This window comes from Drosophila kikkawai, chromosome 3L (assembly GCF_030179895.1).
Source record: "Drosophila kikkawai strain 14028-0561.14 chromosome 3L, DkikHiC1v2, whole genome shotgun sequence".
Taxonomy (NCBI): domain Eukaryota; kingdom Metazoa; phylum Arthropoda; class Insecta; order Diptera; family Drosophilidae; genus Drosophila; species Drosophila kikkawai.
In genome coordinates this window covers 25,734,528-25,752,841 of record NC_091730.1, presented here as the reverse complement: position 1 = coordinate 25,752,841, position 18,314 = coordinate 25,734,528, and the positions used below count along the sequence as shown (strand labels likewise).

Below are 18,314 nucleotides of genomic sequence, written 5' to 3'. Positions count from 1 at the left end.
TTTGGGGTTAATTTTGCAAAATTGTCGAGTCAACGGGTTAACACTTCCACCCCCTGTTGCCGACGTGCGCTCCCCCGTTGGCCAGTTCAAAGTGGAATGCAAATGTGAGGCATTGTGTGGTTTTACTTTTGCCGGAAGGCGTTCACCGTTCGCAGTCCCGTAGTCCCTTTCCCGAGGTCCGTGGTCCATGGTCCTCAGCCCCCTGTCTTCGCTGGTCATCTTGTGGACGTCCATTGTGCGATTTTAATCACTCTGAAAGCCTCGGCGCAAAAGTCAACCAATTGCCGTTAGTGTCCTCTGTGCTAATAGCTGCCAAGCTGTAATTGGACTCTCCCTTGGCCCTTGAAGCTGTCCATTTTAGTCCAACTAATCAGGGGTGAAGGATTTCGGGGCGAACGTCGGCATAACTCAGCTTATTCATAGCATGCAAACTTTTATTTTGTCCGTTTCCCAGTTAAGAGTTCATTAGCATTGTCATCATACGTACCCATTTAATGGAGAACAACTTTCCAGAATTATTTGTGGCGCTTTCCAATTCCAGAGTTGCTTTTAATATATTTTTAATTATGACCAAAATTGTGTTTTAAGCCACTTTAGAAAGCCCTTGTTTAGGTGTACCCTGCATTTGGGATTTTTGCTACTGGCAATTTTCCATGATTTCGGTTTCGGTTTCATTTGTAGCTTATTAACGCAAATTTATTGCAATTAGCGCGGCGAAAAACAACTAAAGTAAAAGAATAAATCGCCCGACTGAAGCGAAAAGTTTTTAATTTAGTCGAAGCTCTTTATCTGCACTGGGCAAGGCCTTCTTTCTGGCTGAGGTGAGGAAATTATTAAAAAAGTTGCCAGAGAATTAAAGATTAGTAATGCAAAGTTATGCGCAATTTTCATTTCGTTGTCTCGTTTTCAGTTACTTGGTACCCCCGAGCCCCCTCCACCAGCCAGCATTCATCCAGGAGTAGTTGGAAAAGCTACTCTAACTCACTCACACGGACCATTCGGGCATGAAATTAACAACGCTCTCGAAAATATTGCTAAATGCAAAAATATTGCTCGCTGTCGGGGACGTTTTCGGGTGCAGTTACCACGGATGGCTCCTGCACAAGGAGCGGGTTTAAATGCCGACAGGAGCAGACGAAAAAGTCTGTGGGTATTTAAATAAACTCAACCTAAGTGCAGCTCTCCAGATTTATGTTTATTGTGTCTTCCACCTAAAGCCGCCATCGATTGATACCAACCCCACACGACGGGAGCTTCGGTACTCAATGGTGAATAAGGATCTGATGCAATCTTTTATTACCAATTAAAAAGGAAGGTAACTTTATCCTACCTGCTGCCGTGAGATCCAATCAATTGTAATTGTTAAGTAAAATCATATTCTTCATATTCTTCAATTTATAGCAATCCAAGTACCACGAGTTCGCTCCTACTCCAGCGAGCCAATTGTTGGGCTGACTGGCAGAAAACCGAACTTGTTAGGACGCAGCCAGCCAAGTTGCCTCGGGGTGCAGTTTAGATGATGTTATTCTCATTTTTATTTTCCAAGTGCCTGCCCTTTCTGGCCAAATGTAAAATTGTTGTACTTGGCATTGTTGCGCGAAGTTGTTGCAGCTGTTGTGCCGAGCTCGAGCTGCTGTACTTGAGTGCTCACTTCAAGCACTAACCATACAACATATAGACTGGTCATTTCATACAACGAAAATGGACACAAAAATTTCTTAGCGTACGGTCCCATGTTAATTGTTTGCTGTTAGCGACAGACCGTCTGTTAGATTTTAGCTGTTAGCGACCCGTCCCATGTTAGCTGTCAGCTGTTAGCGTCAGGCCTTTACATGTATGCGTGTTCATGCATTCACGTACACGGGTGCATGTGTGCGATCGTTTCATTTCGGCCCAGCAAGAATATTTGGTCTTTTGCTACTTTTCGCGATAGGTACCCTAACAATATGGGCATATTCGCTATTGGGTTAATGATAAAAATAAGAATGTTATATGTTATAATACATTCCTTAATGTTTCAGCATACATTTCATATTTGTTTACACTTCAAATCAGTGGCAGCAGTGAAATGTGTTGCATATATGTACATACATATGTATTCGAATGAATAACAATCCATCTACTGAGATAGGAACAGGGCATATTGCAGTCGGTGCTCGCGATCGCTTGCACATTCTGTGTGCTGCAACGCGTCGAGACGCTGGGGGTTGTTGTTTTTTTTTTTTTTTTGGCCGAGCTGCTACCCAAACCGTTAGATCTCGTGCCCGACTCTGTTTTAAGTGACACCGACTGCAATATGCCCTGTTCCTATCTCAGTAGATGGATTGTTATTCATTCGAATACATATGTATGTACATATATGCAACACATTTCACTGCTGCCACTGATTTGAAGTGTAAACAAATATGAAATGTATGCTGAAACATTAAGGAATGTATTATAACATATAACATTCTTATTTGTATCATTAACCCAATAGCGAATATGCCCATATTGTTAGGGTACCTAGCGCGAAAAGTAGCAAAAGACCAAATATTCTTGCTGGCCCGAAACGAAATGGTCGCACACATGCACCCGTGTACGTGAATGCATGAACACGCATACATGTAAAGGCCTGACGCTAACAGCTGACAGCTAACATGGGACGGGTCGCTAACAGCTAAAATCTAACAGACGGTCTGTCGCTAACAGCAAACAATTAACATGGGACCGTACGCTAAGAAATTTTTGTGTCCATTTTCGTTGTATGAAATGACCAGTCTATATGTTGTATGGTTAGTGCTTCAAGGCAACATATGCGAAAAAATTGACCTCCACCGCACACTGTGACGTTTTCCAAAATCGGGCAGTAAAAATATGTTCTTCCTTCCGTTCCTTTAAGTTTAGTTAAAATGTCCCAATGGAAAACAAAAAAAAATTTTTTAAGACCCTTTCGTTTATCTTGTTAGGTATTCTTGATCAGCACCAACATCCGAGTCAATCTAGCCATATCAGTCTGCCTATTTGTTCGTCTATTACTATGTAAACTAGTCTTTCAGATTTCGATTTATCTGAATAAAACTTCGCAGATATTTTCTACGCTTTTCGTGGTTTTATCTACTCAAATTAACTAATATATTTTCTACTTTACATACATACTTCAATCTACTCAAAGATACGATATATTTAATGAAATCCGAATTCTTTCAACTCTTGTTGATATGCTCTACCTTAGTTTCACAGTTATGTGGCTTTCACCTCAGAATTGGGCCACTGTGCACTGCTGGGCTGGCTCGAACTCTTGACCAGGACTCCACTTCAAAGAAGGTGTAGCCCAGCAGCCTGGGCACTAAGGACTCAAATAAAATAAGCTGAACTGGGTGATTGGATTGGGGCAGAATTGGGAATATAATTGCTAAAAGAAATGCTAAATCTGAGAATGAAACAAGGTGCGCGTCCCTTAGCCCACTGCCATTCGATTAAAGCCCGTTCGTGGGCCTTTAATGAGAGACAAAGGAGATGCATTCTCCCCTGGGAGCTTTGGGAACTTGAGCAGCTGTCAAAAAACTTGTCTCGCTCCAAATCGAATTAAGTTCAATTACATTTCAGCAAAGGCGGGTGGGGTTGGGGCTAACCCATTCGATGAGAGTCTGCCACAGTTTTTTGGCCGCCACCCCGGTGAAAATGGAAATGAACTCCCAGCCACGGCAGCATTTTTCGAGCCCAGCAGCAGGCAGCACACATGCACAGGTGGACGGGGGAATGCGAAAAAGTGTGAAAACATTTTTGATTCATTAAAAATTTAAAAAGTTCAAAGTGTTTTGCAGACCATGTAGGGTGCTCTGATGGAAATAGAGCTTCCAAGCGAGTCCGTTGTTCAGCTTGCTTTCCGTTCGCTGTCATTGAGCGGATTGAGTGGAGTCTCAGTGCATCCTTCGTTGCCTTCCAAACTCAAGGTGGTGTTAGTCACCGAATCACTCACAGCTATCGCCTTAATTCACCGTGAAAACTGCAAACGAACAGCACGAATGGATACTTGTGGCGCAATTGTAGCCGGACTCAGAATGGGCCGGGATGGTTTCTTCAAGGGCCACAAAAATATGAAAACGCAGCCTTTTCCCTCGCTCTATGCAAAGCGATGAAGACAGCCTGTCGTCACCAGGAAAAAGGCAGAGGGCGGAGGGCGGAGGGCGGACGAGGTCCTCTCGCTTTGATCTGTCTGCCTGAGATTTTCGGCTTGTCCTCAAACAAAATGCAGTCGAGCGTCAATAAGCGCACCTGCGTACATCAAGATGTATCACAGCCCGCCTCCATCCCTGCGGGTGCTCAAGGACTTGAGCTGGGATGAGGAATGCGGTCTGCGGCCCAGTGTTCCTCGACGTCCTCGTGCTCGATGAGCGTGTAAGCAGTGAGTGAGCGAATGAATGACTGAATATCTATTCGGGCTATTCCGAGCTGTCCTTTTTCCGCTCCTTTTTGGGAAACGGGGGCTGGCGGAGGACAAAACGATAAACACATTGCGGGCCCTGCATTGTAATCACTTTGACATTTATGCATATCAAGCAAAAAGGCGAAACGACTTTGCCAGCCACATCGGTCTTGTCTTCATCTTAGCCGTCTTTGGCGCCCCGATCAAGTTGTCTCCACTCAAATGTGGCATTTTTAATGATGTCCAAATATATCGGCCCAGAACGGCGTACATAATTTTATGCTGGTCTGATTTTCGTTTCATTTTAAATGCAAATGAGATAAATACGAATTCACAAGCGAATCGTTGAGCACCTTCCATCTGTGGGTATATAAATTTTCCTGGTTTTTATTTTGTGTTTTGGCACAGCTTGCAAAATGAGAACTTCAAAGGAAGGTTCAAAAGATTTATTGAATTTAAGAGGCCCGACAAAAAATAGATTTCGCTTAAGCGGTTTCTTAACTTGTGAAAGGTTTTCCATCTGGAAAAGCAGAATACGACCGAGGGTGGCGTTACTACCTTACTGCCACCTACCAAGTAGCGGTTGATGACGGTAGGAATGTGTAACATAATAAAAGGGTACTAAAACAATGTAATGAAATAATTTGCATTGCCAAAATGATAACAATATATCAACCAGACACGACACGAACAGCGAGGCGAGGCCACCGAAGAAGACTCCAGCAGCCACCAAACAACAAAGGCGGCGCTTGTCGCGGCTGGCTTGACAGTTTTCACAACGCAACTCTGTGCCTGCCAGGAGGACTGTGTGGAGTGCCTGGGCGCATGTTGCCGGCTAAAAAACCAATTTGTTATGCGCCATCGTACAATTTAACGGCCTTTGATTCCCCAAATTGCGCGGATGCATTTGAAATGGAGCAATGGGAGGGAGGGGCCCCACAATCTACCCTTTCTCTGCAACTAATTGTCTGAGCTCTCCATGCCGAACACGTGGCTCTGCTGAATTTTTATTGCAAAACTTTGCCCACGCTGAACTTTGCCCATAAAGCAAGCAGGCTAGGTTCCTTGCTGTACTTAGGCCAGTGTAAATTCCACTCGCAGTACTGCCCAAACTCATTTGGCCATGTTAATTCATTAATTCAGCCTTGACCCGCCCACTGTCTTGGCGGAGACTTGACGCTAATTGCCATTTTAATGCCGTTTTCCAGTCAACTGAGGCAGCTCCGGACGGTCTTCAGGAGTATAAGTTAAAATCATCGGAGTACGTATTACGTGTACAGCCCGTGTGATAGAGAAACTAATTCTCTGGCACATTGCCTCCGCAATTAGGCTAGCACTGGCCCTTCCCGTATTTCTTTGTGCCCAAATGATTTTATTTTGTACGCCCACATCGGTAGTCCACTCTGGCCCGGCACAGTGGGGTGAAATGAGAGACTGCGAATACGAAATGCCACATTGTCAATTCAGGGATCTCTCCAGCTAGAGCGAAGGTCAGGTCCTAGCCAGTAATAATATTCACTTAAGATGGGGCTTTTTAAGGCTAGTTAACAAAATATCGTAGATTTGTTCTAACTTTATTTTACAATAGTTCATCGGAAAAATACACACCTCATAGAATGATTTAACCAATTTTAATTGAAAATGTACGGAAATTGGTAAAAAGGTGCTGAGCTTAGTCTACAAATTATTACTTCACAAAATAAGGTTTCCTCATTTTACACATTTAAGTGTCTTAAAACCCTATTGATTTTCAAATCCTCTAGTATTTTCTTTTAAACAGCGAAGAGCTATCAAGATAATTGGGCTGATCGTAACAATGCCAATTATGTGATATAAAAGTCGCAAAAGAATTTTGATGAAAAGCTATAACTAATTTCAGTAATTTATTAACTTTATGATATTCAATTTATACTAGGGTGCTCCAAAAATCGGCACAATTTGTAGAACCCTTAGAAAGGTGTCTAAAAGTATCCAATGCAATTTTTGAGGTACCAAATTCATAATAATTAGCGTTCTTATAAATTAGCAAGGGTCTAGAAACCCGATTTGCTTTACAAAAAGTTATTTTGGTATTTATTTTATCTGGTCAGATAGACATCAGGGACTTTAACATTGAGGATAGAAAATGGTCATCAGTAAAAAGCAACGAAAAGGCTGCAGCGGCAGACTTTCAATCTCTAAATCCGTTTCCCACTGTCTGGGACCTTCCATTTCGTGCTGATTTTAGCGCTTTTGTAATTGGAAAATCGCTTCGTTTATAGAATGAAATCAATCAAGTGTGGTAGGCAGCACACTAGTATTGGATTGTAGTTAGGATAAGCATCTCTGCCCGCTCTTCTCGCATCTGTAGATTCCATTGAATTTGAAGAAGGAATAAAGGATACGTTTTTGTATCCCTGGCCACAGTTGATTTCTTTGGATGAACATCCGTTCGATTTAGCAGTTCTTAGATTTTTTTTTTCTCGTTGTGGCACCGCTGGCGTTAAATTAATTTGGCCGCATTGTTCTTTATTCCGAGCCACGCACATGGGCGAGTATTTTTGTGTGGGCTCGAATGCTGTTACAAATATTAATGAACTCCGTTTCTTTGTCAGACAGCACTGTGATTTAGTTTGCATAGTTTTTTCAAATGAGTACAGAGGGAGGAGGGGAATTGTGGTTCTGGGAAATTCGTGCTTTAATTGTTAGAAAAAGTTGTAATTACTGTGTGAAATATAGTTCACTCTTCTGGGGCCAACTCAAGTTTCCGAATTTGGCTGGCCCCGAACGCAGTTGTGGGAACTACTCAGGCGCGAACTGAAAACTTTCCTTGTCTGGCTTAAGCATATTTAATGATTGTGTGGGCCACAAAGCATTTCATAAAGAACAATACAATGCCAGGACCAAAGTAGTGCAAGGCGCATGCAAAGACAGACAAAATTGTCTGCAAATTGAAAGCGAAATGTGAGCGCATTTTAATAAAGCATATGCGGTGCCCCCGCCTACAGACCGTCCTGCGACCTGGGGCATTCCTACTCCCTGTCGCTTGCCAATAACTCTGGCACTATCTGGCGCAGGAACAAGGCCCAAGGACATGCCGAAGGAGCGACCTCATCGCCTGCCGAGGAGTGCAGACAAAGCCACAGTCACAGCTCGCTATTGCGGTTGAGTTATGGGCGGGCCGGGCCAGAGGGCGCTGCACGACCACGCCTCCGGCCACACACTCTCGAAGGAGCACACGAAATGTGCAAGCGACACAAAACATTTCGCAAAATGTAGCAGGCTTTTAGGCGGCCCAGCCGGAGGGCCCGAGCAAAGAAAAACAACATTTTGCGGCCAACATTAAGCCCAACACAAGTGGGCGCCGGGAAGCACAACAACAATGAACCCAAATGAAATGAACTAAAACAGAATGGAATAGAATAACTTGACCAAAATGCGACAAGAAAATTGTATTACAACAATGGAAAGCGATTGTGGTGAAAAGTACAATAAAATGTCGCTAAATTAGACATGAAGACAACCGCAGTCGAAGGGTCGGAGGAAGACGCCAGTGTAATCTACGGAAGTGGTGGGACGGGTCACTTTGAGTTCAGGTTCTGCTTGGAGGAATAAATGTAGAGTTGGCGAACTAATTGAGCTATGTATGTATTGTATGTGGGAGCGATAAGTGCATTCGGTATAAAACGGGGACTATTCAGTTCCATTTGTAAAGAAAATTTTTTCCTAAATATTAAATCTCTAGCTCTATATACAAATTTATGTCTTTTGGTATGAAATTTATGGATTCGAACAGCCAGTTTAAATTACGAGGTCCTGCACCTTAGAAGAAATTCTAGTAATACTTAGAGTTGCTCCTACAGACACCGATGAGGCAACATCGAATATTTCGGGGAACTAGTGAAGCACCACTGGATCTGTTGCCGCTTGATCTTCTGAATTCCCCCAACTTGTAGTAATGGCCTTATCAGTTGGACTTTTCACCCTGTCTAAGAACGCTTTATCCAGTTGCTTCCTATAGAAGTGCTAAGAGGTTTAGTTTGAGTTTTGAACCACGCCTATGAAGTTACGATCAGAAACTTCGTTTTAAGAGAAATCTCAAATTCAATCTATGAGAAAAGGTCTTTGTCAGTGAAAGAAAGATAGTGCTATTAGGCAACGAAATGTGTTCAAAAGCAGCTATCTTAAATTACCTGTTATTTTGCCGGGTGGGAAAATATTCGACTGGAAGTCGGGATCCCCGTTAAGTTATTTTTCACAATGACATTGTAGAAAATTCAAAATTCTTTCAACCAAAAGGGTGGAAACCGGAAAATTGAAAATATATTCTGGAAATTAATTGGTAATAGCCTGCCTTGTAGTAATCATGAGACTTCAGTTATTGCATTTCATTTTGTGACCCACAGGAAATAAATAGAAAAAGTCACGTGCGCAATTTCAAAAACAATTTAATAAGACAATTCGACGAAAAATAATATGCTATAAGGCGGAAGTGGCGGCAATGCCCCTCAGTCGTCTTAATAGGCCGAAGGAAGGAAATCCTTTCGGTCCAGGACGGCCCAACCTCTGTCTGTCCCAGAAAGTGTCCAGGGGGACTCGAAATTATGCGATTATCGTGACATTAAGGCGAGAGAATAAAACCCACACAAGCCGCTTAAAGTGCTATCAAAGCTGTATTGGTCGAGGGCTTCCGTCTGGCTCGAGCTGCTCCTGTTGCTTCCGCCCAACCGCCCCAGTCCCCCCGAACTGACAACACAATGCTCAGTGACGACGAAGGAGTCTCCGAGCTAGACGAAGGGACGATAGGTCTGCCTTGAAGCAAGCAGCCCGCCTGAGACTGAGACTCTCACTTCTGTACTTTGTGTGAAATAATTGCTAGGAATTTTCACGCGTATTTCCGCCATCACCTTCCGCCAGGTTGAAGGCAGTCCTGGAAGCGACTTCTTCCGCCTGGGCACTAAACATTTCAGAGCAATTTTCAGCTCACCTGCGCGCAAAGCATTTCCACAGCTCGTTCCGTTCGTCGTTGCGATTTTAACAATTTTATTAAATTGAATTTATATCATTTACACGCTTGTCGACTTCGAGTCTGCCGAGGACGGCGGCATCTTCCTGCTGCTCCTCTGGCGTTTAATTTCGCGCTGCCGTTTTATATGGCATTTCAGTTGGATATGCCCGCTAAATGGCTGGGTGGAGTCTGTTTTTTCTCGGGCATGTCGAGCCTTTGGCAATTGTTGCTTTCACGATTATTGATGCGGGTGAAATTTAATTGGTCGCCCTGCCTCTGTCTGTCGATGAGATCCCTGCAGCCCCAGCCGGCCTGCTTATTAGATAATATTTTTCCAGACTAACGAGTTGGCGTAGCGTCCCAGTCAGATTAGACCCCTTGAAAGGGCGGTGGAGGGCGGCTGCTTGTTTTGCAGGGGAAAATCAACTCATTTGACCGCTTTCGTTGAGTCCAATATAGAACTGGCTCCAAAACTTTTAAAGCGTTGCCACGCATGTCTGTGCCGAAAATTTGTTTAAATAAAAGAAAACTTTTCTTATTTCGCGCAAAGCTTTTTTTCACGAATGAAGAAAAAACGAGTGTGCAGCAGAGGCAACAACAAACAAATAAGCGGCAAAGAAAACTTCGACGCCGATACAATTTCGTAAAATGTCGAAAACTGTGATTGCGTGGCAGGCAGAAGGGCTTACTCCTCGCTGCCCCGGCTCGTTGCAGAAACACAAACTACTTCAGCTACCAACTTTGAGTCAAATGTAAATACTTTTCCTGGCAAATATTATCACAATTCCACGCGGCTGCTGGCAGAGATACTAAATAAACTGTTGGCTTGGGTCGCAGTCGGAAAGGAAGCTGAAGGAAATATCTTGCAAGTGCAATCAAAAAGAACTTGACTGGAGCGCGGGCTGGGGCAGCGGATTTTGCTTCTTGGCGTTCATTCATAATCTGGCAAAGAGCAGCGAAGGATACGGAAGGGTAATACCGGAAAATCGATCCATTCCTAAATCGAACTGACTAACGGTGCTCAGTCCTGTTTCCTGGCGCAATTAGGCAGCGCAATGTGTCCGACAAATTAGTCGAGAGCCCCTCTGAGCTCCCGTTCGATCTGCACACAGGAGGCGCATAAAATTTCATGTCCTCGAATATTGCGCATACGCCGCGTGGCGCAGCGCTAGAGCTTCCAGGCGATAAACTGCAAGTGCCTGCAACGGGCGACCGCGACCACATGGCCGTCGTTTGGAAGGGCAATGACTAGAACGTGGCCCGCCGCATCCGCATCGATTACCATTGCCGGCAAGGGGTTACGGCGTTCGGGTCTTCGGACGGGAGGGCTGTCATTGGCAACGACATGCCATATTAATCTGGTTAATGATGAAACTGAATCACCGCTTTAAACGAGCCACTGCGCAATGAAGTGCCTGCTCCTGCTGCTGCTTCTGCCGTTCCCTGGCGAAGCCCTTGGCCTGGCTGCGTCGCATAAATGGCCCGGGTTGCAAATAAATTAGCTGCGGCTTTCTCTCGCCTTTTTGCCACTGACCATAAAGTTGCCGGACTCGCCAATTTTTTTACAGTACGATATCGTTGCCGCCCAGTGCTGGAATTTAAGACAAGTTTATCTCGACGGCTAGTTGAGTTTTTACTTACATATTTAATGGCCATGCTGCGAAATTCGATTGGAAGAGTTAACAAAAGAAATGACTTCTTTATTCGTGCCCTTAAAGCTGGTCTCGCTTAAAGCTCCCCTGTGCCCCAATGCCTTACGTTTCCACACAGTTGTCGAAAAATTGCTCAATTATTCAAACCAATTTCACGCATTTAATTGTGTAAATTTAGCCAGGCATGACAGACACACACTCCCTCTGCCACTGCCGCCTCCCGAAGCCAGGACCACCCACCGGGCAATGTCCGTCGACTAACGGTACGTAACGTCATAATCACCCCGAAGCGCACGTAATTGGCCAATCAATTGTGTCATTGTTCGCATTTATTACGCGACCTCTCGGACTCTGGCTCTGATCCTGCGTCTGTCTGGGGCTCGGGCCGCCCTGATTTATGTGGGAGGCTGCGGCCCGGCCGGAGGACAGAGGCGGTCCAAGTGTTAGGCCTAACAGGGAAAAAATTAAGAAAAGAAAACTGCTGCAAATGAGATCCTGCGACAGAAGTTTCCATGCAGTTTTCGCTTCACTCTGTTGTGGTTTTGTTTTGCATCTTTTTGCTGTTTTTGTTTTCAGCTGTAACTTTTTAACAAATGCACAAAACGAATGACAACTTCCGGTTCCGGGGGGCATAGGGGGTTCCGAGCAGCCCGAGCCGTTCGTGGAGGCACGGCCGGCTGTCACTGCGAAAAATTACATGCCTTGCGCAAAAGTTTTGCCTCTTCATTATTCTAACATCAAGTCGACACGAGTTGCGGTTTTTGCAATTTTTCTTCAACTTCCCCCACCAAGTAGCCGAATTCTTCTCCGTAGAATTTCTGCACAGTCAGACAAAGTGAGAAGCGAGGCACAAACTTGTCCCAGGACTCCCGCCCAGCGCACATGCTGCCAGCCCGGAGACAGCGCCTCAGACACCCAGGCAACAGGAATTTGGAACGGGCTGCTGGAGAGTGGCACGGGTGCTGTGCTGAAATTATACGCTGCATTTTAATCACAATTCAAATCAACGGAATCATCGTCATTATTCCGAACAGCAGGCGTCTCTGCACGCCAATCCGTTCAGGGCCTTTCCCCCTGTAGAAGAATGTTTCGAAGTGGGAATGGCGTGGAGAAGGTACTTTGGAAACAATTTTTTTTGGGTCCTGCACGTGGCTGGCTCCTCATTAACTCTTCGCGAGCTGGGAAGCGGTTAAAGTTGTGCTTAAGCTTTTCTGGTGCATTTTAAATTTCTTAACAATTCGATTATAAATTGTCGTAATATTTTGCTATTATTCTTGAAGAAAATAGTGTGGTCTGCTAGTGGATCGGTTATCAGTAATCAGTTGCTGCGGGAACATCATAATTCACACGGCCTGCCATACGCTGCAGGAAGAGCACGCGCACCTTTCGTCCGGTGGGAAAACTTTTGTCGAACATTTTGCGGGTGATTTATTAATGGGCAAGCCAATGCAATTTCCCAGCGTTTGACAAATGGCGATAAGCAGCGCGCAAGAGCCGCAAAAAACGGCAGGAGAAAATGGAAACTGTCAAAATGAGGCAAATCAATGACAGTTGCAATTTGAAAAAGTTCGTTGGTCGCTGCGAAAGCCAGACGCAAAACTAGCTTGCCTCGATCTTATCGTGTGGGGCAATTAGCATTTTGTGGCAATGTTGCAACAATAATTTAACGGACCGGCAGGAGTTGGCAAAGAGGAAAGTAGGAAAAAATGCTGAAGTCCCTCGGCTAAGGATGGGAGAGTGTGGAGAAAAAATTATTTGATTATCCTGCGGCCATGCGCTGTCACAATTTCGCAGACTGCCCGCCGAGCGTGTCGGCTGGGTCCAGGCTGGGTTCGGGTGTCCTCCTTCCTCCGCATCGCCTGGTCCTGGCGGAGTCCTGCAGCAGCAGCCCTATGAAAAGTGCCACATCAGCGAAAGTCTGTTAACTTCCGGTTTATGGTTACAGCAGCTTATGGAGTCATTTCCGCCTGCTTCCCCCGCTGCCCAGCAGCTTCCATTCATTCGGCTCAGCCGGGTAGCGGGACATCCGGACGGCAGGGCAGCCAGCTGGCGGTGCCCGCAGACCATTCTATTAAATCATCATTTCACTCTGAGCCCCGTCCAGCCGTTGCGCTTCCTTCGGCGCACTGCGCTTGCGGTAATTTCATTCTCCTTTTTTCGGTTGCAAGTGCTTCCTTTTGATTTATAATTAAGATTTGGTTAGCAGCAAATAGCGGCTCTTTTTTAATTTATGTTACCTTGCCGGGCAGGCATCTTCAGCTGCCCGTAAAGCGGTAATTTATCATATTTTTAGCGTCTGCTTCTAACAAATTGTATGGGCGAAGAAGGACATGAAAGAGAGCTTTAAGCAGGGACTGAGGATGCAATTTAATTACGCTGGGAGTCTTTGCCTGAGAGCCACATAAGTGGATCTGCACACTTTTACAGCCCAAAAATGGGTCCCAAAGTTAATACGGCCCCAATGGATCTCTTTACTATAGATTGCAAATGGAAAACTGATGAGATTTTAATGGAACATCCATTAGGGCGAGAAACTTGACCATAATCGAGTCCAACGAGCTCAGTCTGACGACGAACGAAACGGCTTACTACAAACAATGATGTTGATCCAGAGAACTCTTCTTTTCGGGCTCATGATCTGCTCTGCTCCGAGACTTTTTGAGAGCCACAAGGTAAGTTCCACCATACAAATTAACAATTCTATTCTTATCTTAACTCTCTTGCAGTCCCTAAACTATCTGCTCTTTCGGAAGATCACCACCGACTATAACAGCAAGTACATATCGCTCTATGAAGTGGGAATCAGTGAGGACCACTACACGATCAACTTCACCTTACACTTTGCGAGAGACATCACCGCGGACTTGTGGCTCAAGACCACCATTGCCCAGCGTGTATCCAAGGACTCATACAGGGACATCTTCACCTACAACGTGAACCTGTGCCATGTCATGGGCAGGGGCAAGGGCAACAGCCTGATCAATTACTGGCTGGACAATATCCTAAGACAATCCAACTTGCCCCGGAGCTGCCCTTTTAAAGAGGTACCTAAATATTCAAGTGGTAGTGATTGTGAATGATTCTAAACCCATTTCACAGGGCCACTACTATATGAACAACATTCGATCGGAAAAGGAGACCATTCCGCGGTTCATCCGCTCCGGAAGCTTCCGGATAGACTCCAACATTTACGTGAGGGACTGGCACAACGACAACCTGACGAACACCGTCTTCTACGTTGAAATCAAAATGAAGTAATTGAAGGGTCCGGTGGCTATGAACCGGAATAGGAGCCCGCGCAACTGGTTACATTAAAATGCAATGAATCATTGAAGAGCTCAAAACTGCCCGGCTAACATAGCTTCTCACTTCCAGCCGAGTAAACCGTTGCACGTGCATTTCCCATAAATAAATTAATGAGCTCCTCAACAAGGACACGGATCCGCCTTAGAATGGAGACACAGACGTGGCTGGCCGAAGTGCAGGCTGCGATTTATGCGAGTGCACAATCTAAGCGCAAATAATTTAAACACTGTCAATAATAGTTGGCGGACAAACTATTTTTCTATAAGAAGTTTGCTTTTCTGCGTCCTTGGTCCAACTCCTCTCGACACGTTCGCACGCGCTCCTGAGGATTCCCGGGTTTTTCTTCGCCTCTGCCATCAATTGCACATCCGCTGCTGGAGTGATGGGGTAGAAAGCAATTTCTTGTATTTTGTCGGGAGAACAAATGCCGGACCATGGCAGTGGGAGTCGAGGGCAGTCAGTGGAGCATCTCTGGAAGCGATGCAGGGAACACGGCGAGGCGAAGGGCAAGTGCGGATGACTGAAGAAGTGGCGTCGTGTACTCAAGGAAATTGCCATCATTATACTTGTCGCAGTTGCCGTGAGTTGTGTTAAATAACGTTTAATGTTTGTTTGGCGTGAAATTGATTTGCAGAAGGGATTCATGTCGCCACTCAAAACACATCCAGTGGGACTTAGGAGCTTTGCCTTAGTCCAGATGGGTTTTCAATAAATTAAATCAACTGCCAGGCATTCTTCGGTATTGTTTCAAAGAGCCCCAATTACGTGGGTGGATAGACATTTGAGCTAATTAAGCAGAGCTCACCTGACTTTTACTCATTCTCCGTCACACTCTCATTAGTCATCAGACATGTCCGTAGGCGTTGTCAGAACCGGCAGCTAGCTGTATGTGGGCTGCCGTGGAGCGGGGCGAATCATCTACACATCCTATAATTATACCAGCGGGAATCGAAACAAATTGGCGAGCCCGAGGCCGGCGGCAAATCGTTGGGGAGGCCTGGTAGTAAGGCACGTTAGAGCCAGGCCACCCGGGAAGAAAGAGTGAGGCCAGCTGACATCAAGCGACAATTAGGAAGCGATAAAGTTAAACGCTCTCAGAGTCACATGTTGGCAGACGATGTATCGTCTAATGTATTCTTTTCCTGCAAGTTTCATTTGCTGCATGCGACAGCTGCTCTGCCGTAAGACACTGCGTATACGCGACGAGGACATGAGTGTTAAATTGAAATTCCCCCTGCCAGAAGCAGTGTCGTCCTGCTAAACTGATAATCAACGCAAACGCCATGCCTTGCAATATGTTGCTGCCTTGTTCAGGATATGATTATTTCTTGCAAGGAGTCGCAGCCGATATCTGCCAGCTGCTTGACTGCGGAAAATGTCAACATAATGTTAGACAGTGTTGCACCAGAGTAGAGTTTTTAGTTTTATCCCTCTTTTGAGGAGTTTTTTCTTTTATTTGCCTATGCTCGTTGCACCTAGTTCGAAAGGATCGAATCAATCGACAGACTCAGGGCCTCCTCGTAGGATTTGGTTTTATATTTTCCATAAAAGAAGTTTATCAGGCCGCGATATTCGCCAGGTATGAGAAACTTGTGGGTCAAGGAGCTTCTCATGCGCCAGCTGTGCATGTAGTAGTGGCCCACCTCCACCGGACAGTTGTACATGAAGTTGCTGTTCTTAGTCATATCTTTGAACCAGATATTGAACAGGCTGTTCTTCATACTGGCAATCATGGCGCACACGTCGTTCTTCTGGTTGAACACGGACTGGAAGTTCTTGGCGTTGGCCAGACGCAGCTGAATGTCGAGGTTGGCCTTGAAGCCCCTTTGAATGGGCCTGTTCAGGTGCATATCCATGTTCATCATGTTGTCGACAATGGTCAGGGTGAAGTTCGTGAAGTATTTTGGGTTAAAGGTGCAGTTGCCGGTTAGGAACTGAACACTGCGCTCCTGAAATAGGATCAGATTGAAAATATCCCACTAGGGTCAAACAGTTACTCACCGCCACAATTGGACTGAATTGAAAGGCTGCATGAACAGTCACGGACCAAAAGATCAGTTTCCACATTTCAATGCCCGTGACCAAACTCAAATGAGAGCTTTTGAAATCAATTACAAATTACGGTCACAAATTTCGCCCACAAGCTACGATTACTAACAAGAATTGTTTATTATTAAGCCATTAGCCACCGAGTGTGCCATCAGATATGTATAATGGCGTCGGCCGTGCAGCTCATAATGAAGTCCTCATCTTTGCCCTTGTACTTTCCGAAAAAGTTGTAGGTTTCCAATCGATACGATCCACTTGTTATGAATGGCGGCACCAAGCCCTCTCCGAACTGCCAGCCCCTCAGATAGTAATGACTGGCGTTGAGCGGACACTGGCGCAGGAAGTTTCCGTACTTGAGCAGGTTCTTGTACCACTTCTTGAACAGGTTCATCTTGGCAGCGTTCACAATGTTGCAGACGTCTATATTGGTAGAGAACAGGCTCTGGAAGCTCTTAGAGTTTCCCACGCGCAGTCGGAAGTCTAGCCTGGCCCTCCAGCCCTTAACCAGCGGCTTTCGCAGGTACATGTCCAGGAAGATCTGATCGTCTCGGATCGTGAAGGTGAAGTTCTCAAAGTATTCGCGGTTAAACCTGCTTTCTCCGGCGATGAACTTTATGCTGCGATCCTAAGGAGACCAGCTAAGACAGTTGAGCACTCAAAGGAACTTGTCTCTGTTCACTCACCGCCTTGACAAATACCACAAACATAGCCAGACATAGCTGTATATCCCACCTCATTAGCTGCAATGTCCGTGCCATCGCTGTCCACAAAAACTAGAAAACTGGTTCTATAAATGTTTTTGTACGAAATATATTAATTACTCAATGCATTGGACCCTGACCATCCGATTGTATACAGCGACTGTACAGTTTAACTGCCCATGATCGCTTATCACCATAATCCTGACCTCAGTCCAACACGGCTTCCACCGAACACTCCAGCAGAGGATTTTCCATCTGCTTCTTGAACCTGCCATAAAAGAACGTTCCTCCAATCCGGTAGTCACCAAGGTAGAGAAAAGACGGCACAATACTCGCATCTAGGGTCCACCCATGAAGGTAATAGTAACCCTTCGAGATCGGGCAGCTCGTTGCGAAGTTTCCCACCTTCAGCATTGAGGTAAACCAGCGCCGATAGATCGACTCCTGAGCCCCCTTGATAAGCGCACAGTAGTTCATGTCGTGCTGGTAGACGCTCTGGTACGGCTTACCCTTGGACAGACGGAACTCGAAGCTTAGGTGGGCCTTCAGGCCCTGCCGCAGGGTGGACACCAGAATCATGTCCATCATTAGTTTGGTTTTTATAATTTGAATGGTAAAGTTGGAGAAAATTGATTTGTCGTATCTGCAGGCACCGGTCCTAAATGTCATTTTGGGGGCCTAATTGGCAGTTGGTTTCTTAACACATCCCTTTAACGATTATTGATACCACTTACCACGCTTTCACCGATGAGGGCAGTTACAACCAACCAGCGAACAACCGTGTGTACAAGTCTTGCGGAAAGCATCGCGGGGTGTTGTAAGCCCGAACGCAACCACTAACAACGAATTGTGAACAACGCAATTAAAGCCATTTGATGGGTTTGTTATACCGTTGAAGTTGCGCGATTGATTGAGCGATCGGTCAGGCTTGAAGCCACTCGAACTCGATAATTACTGACGAATAAATCAGTTAAGTTCGTACCTATTTGTTGTGCATTGTGGCCTCCACGATGCACTGGACTAGGAACAGCTGCTTTTTGGAGCGATACTTCCCGTAGTAAACGAGAGCTCTAAGACGGTAGTCTCCACTTAGCAGATATGAGGGAACCAGACGTCTATATTGGTAGAGAACAGGCTCTTAGATTTTCCCACGTGCATCGTGATCGTCTCGGATCGTGAAGGTGAAGTTCTCAAAGTATTCGCGGTTAAAC

At 45.4% G+C, this 18,314-nt stretch overlaps 4 protein-coding genes and 1 long non-coding RNA gene across 7 annotated transcripts in view; 1 reads left to right on the top strand and 4 right to left on the bottom strand.

The window, feature by feature from the left end:
- LOC138928320 (uncharacterized) overlaps nucleotides 1-18,314 on the bottom strand; it is a 151,213-nt gene that overhangs the window by 17,903 nt on the left and 114,996 nt on the right. The gene's annotated exons all lie outside the window — the stretch shown is intronic.
- On the top strand, nucleotides 13,639-14,305 carry LOC108072743 (uncharacterized). Its single transcript, XM_017164014.2, has 3 exons — nucleotides 13,639-13,719; nucleotides 13,774-14,091; nucleotides 14,147-14,305. The coding sequence occupies exons 1-3, from the start codon at nucleotides 13,645-13,647 to the stop codon at nucleotides 14,303-14,305; spliced, it is 552 nt and encodes a 183-aa protein (XP_017019503.1). The 5' UTR covers nucleotides 13,639-13,644.
- LOC108072619 (uncharacterized) lies at nucleotides 15,829-16,420 on the bottom strand. Its single transcript, XM_017163850.1, has 2 exons — nucleotides 16,355-16,420; nucleotides 15,829-16,302 (listed from the first exon to the last, which is right to left on the bottom strand). The coding sequence occupies exons 1-2, from the start codon at nucleotides 16,418-16,420 to the stop codon at nucleotides 15,829-15,831; spliced, it is 540 nt and encodes a 179-aa protein (XP_017019339.1).
- LOC108072753 (uncharacterized) lies at nucleotides 16,554-17,160 on the bottom strand. The gene is made up of 2 exons (XM_017164026.1): nucleotides 17,086-17,160; nucleotides 16,554-17,027 (listed from the first exon to the last, which is right to left on the bottom strand). The coding sequence occupies exons 1-2, from the start codon at nucleotides 17,158-17,160 to the stop codon at nucleotides 16,554-16,556; spliced, it is 549 nt and encodes a 182-aa protein (XP_017019515.1).
- Nucleotides 17,311-17,909, bottom strand: LOC108072761 (uncharacterized). Its single transcript, XM_017164038.2, has 2 exons — nucleotides 17,841-17,909; nucleotides 17,311-17,781 (listed from the first exon to the last, which is right to left on the bottom strand). The coding sequence occupies exons 1-2, from the start codon at nucleotides 17,907-17,909 to the stop codon at nucleotides 17,311-17,313; spliced, it is 540 nt and encodes a 179-aa protein (XP_017019527.1).

What these genes read in the sequence shown, in the direction of transcription:
- LOC108072743 (XM_017164014.2), top strand. Translation starts at nt 13,645, where the DNA reads ATGATGTTGATCCAGAGAACTCTTCTTTTCGGGCTCATGATCTGCTCT. An exon ending in GACTTTTTGAGAGCCACAAG is followed by an intron (nt 13,720 to 13,773) that starts GTAAGTTCCACC and finishes ACTCTCTTGCAG; the next exon opens with TCCCTAAACTATCTGCTCTT. An exon ending in GGAGCTGCCCTTTTAAAGAG is followed by an intron (nt 14,092 to 14,146) that starts GTACCTAAATAT and finishes CCCATTTCACAG; the next exon opens with GGCCACTACTATATGAACAA.
- LOC108072619 (XM_017163850.1), bottom strand. Translation starts at nt 16,420, where the DNA reads ATGTGGAAACTGATCTTTTGGTCCGTGACTGTTCATGCAGCCTTTCAA. An exon ending in AATTCAGTCCAATTGTGGCG is followed by an intron (nt 16,303 to 16,354) that starts GTGAGTAACTGT and finishes ATCCTATTTCAG; the next exon opens with GAGCGCAGTGTTCAGTTCCT.
- LOC108072753 (XM_017164026.1), bottom strand. Translation starts at nt 17,160, where the DNA reads ATGGCACGGACATTGCAGCTAATGAGGTGGGATATACAGCTATGTCTG. An exon ending in TTGTGGTATTTGTCAAGGCG is followed by an intron (nt 17,028 to 17,085) that starts GTGAGTGAACAG and finishes TGGTCTCCTTAG; the next exon opens with GATCGCAGCATAAAGTTCAT.
- LOC108072761 (XM_017164038.2), bottom strand. Translation starts at nt 17,909, where the DNA reads ATGCTTTCCGCAAGACTTGTACACACGGTTGTTCGCTGGTTGGTTGTA. An exon ending in CTGCCCTCATCGGTGAAAGC is followed by an intron (nt 17,782 to 17,840) that starts GTGGTAAGTGGT and finishes ACTGCCAATTAG; the next exon opens with GCCCCCAAAATGACATTTAG.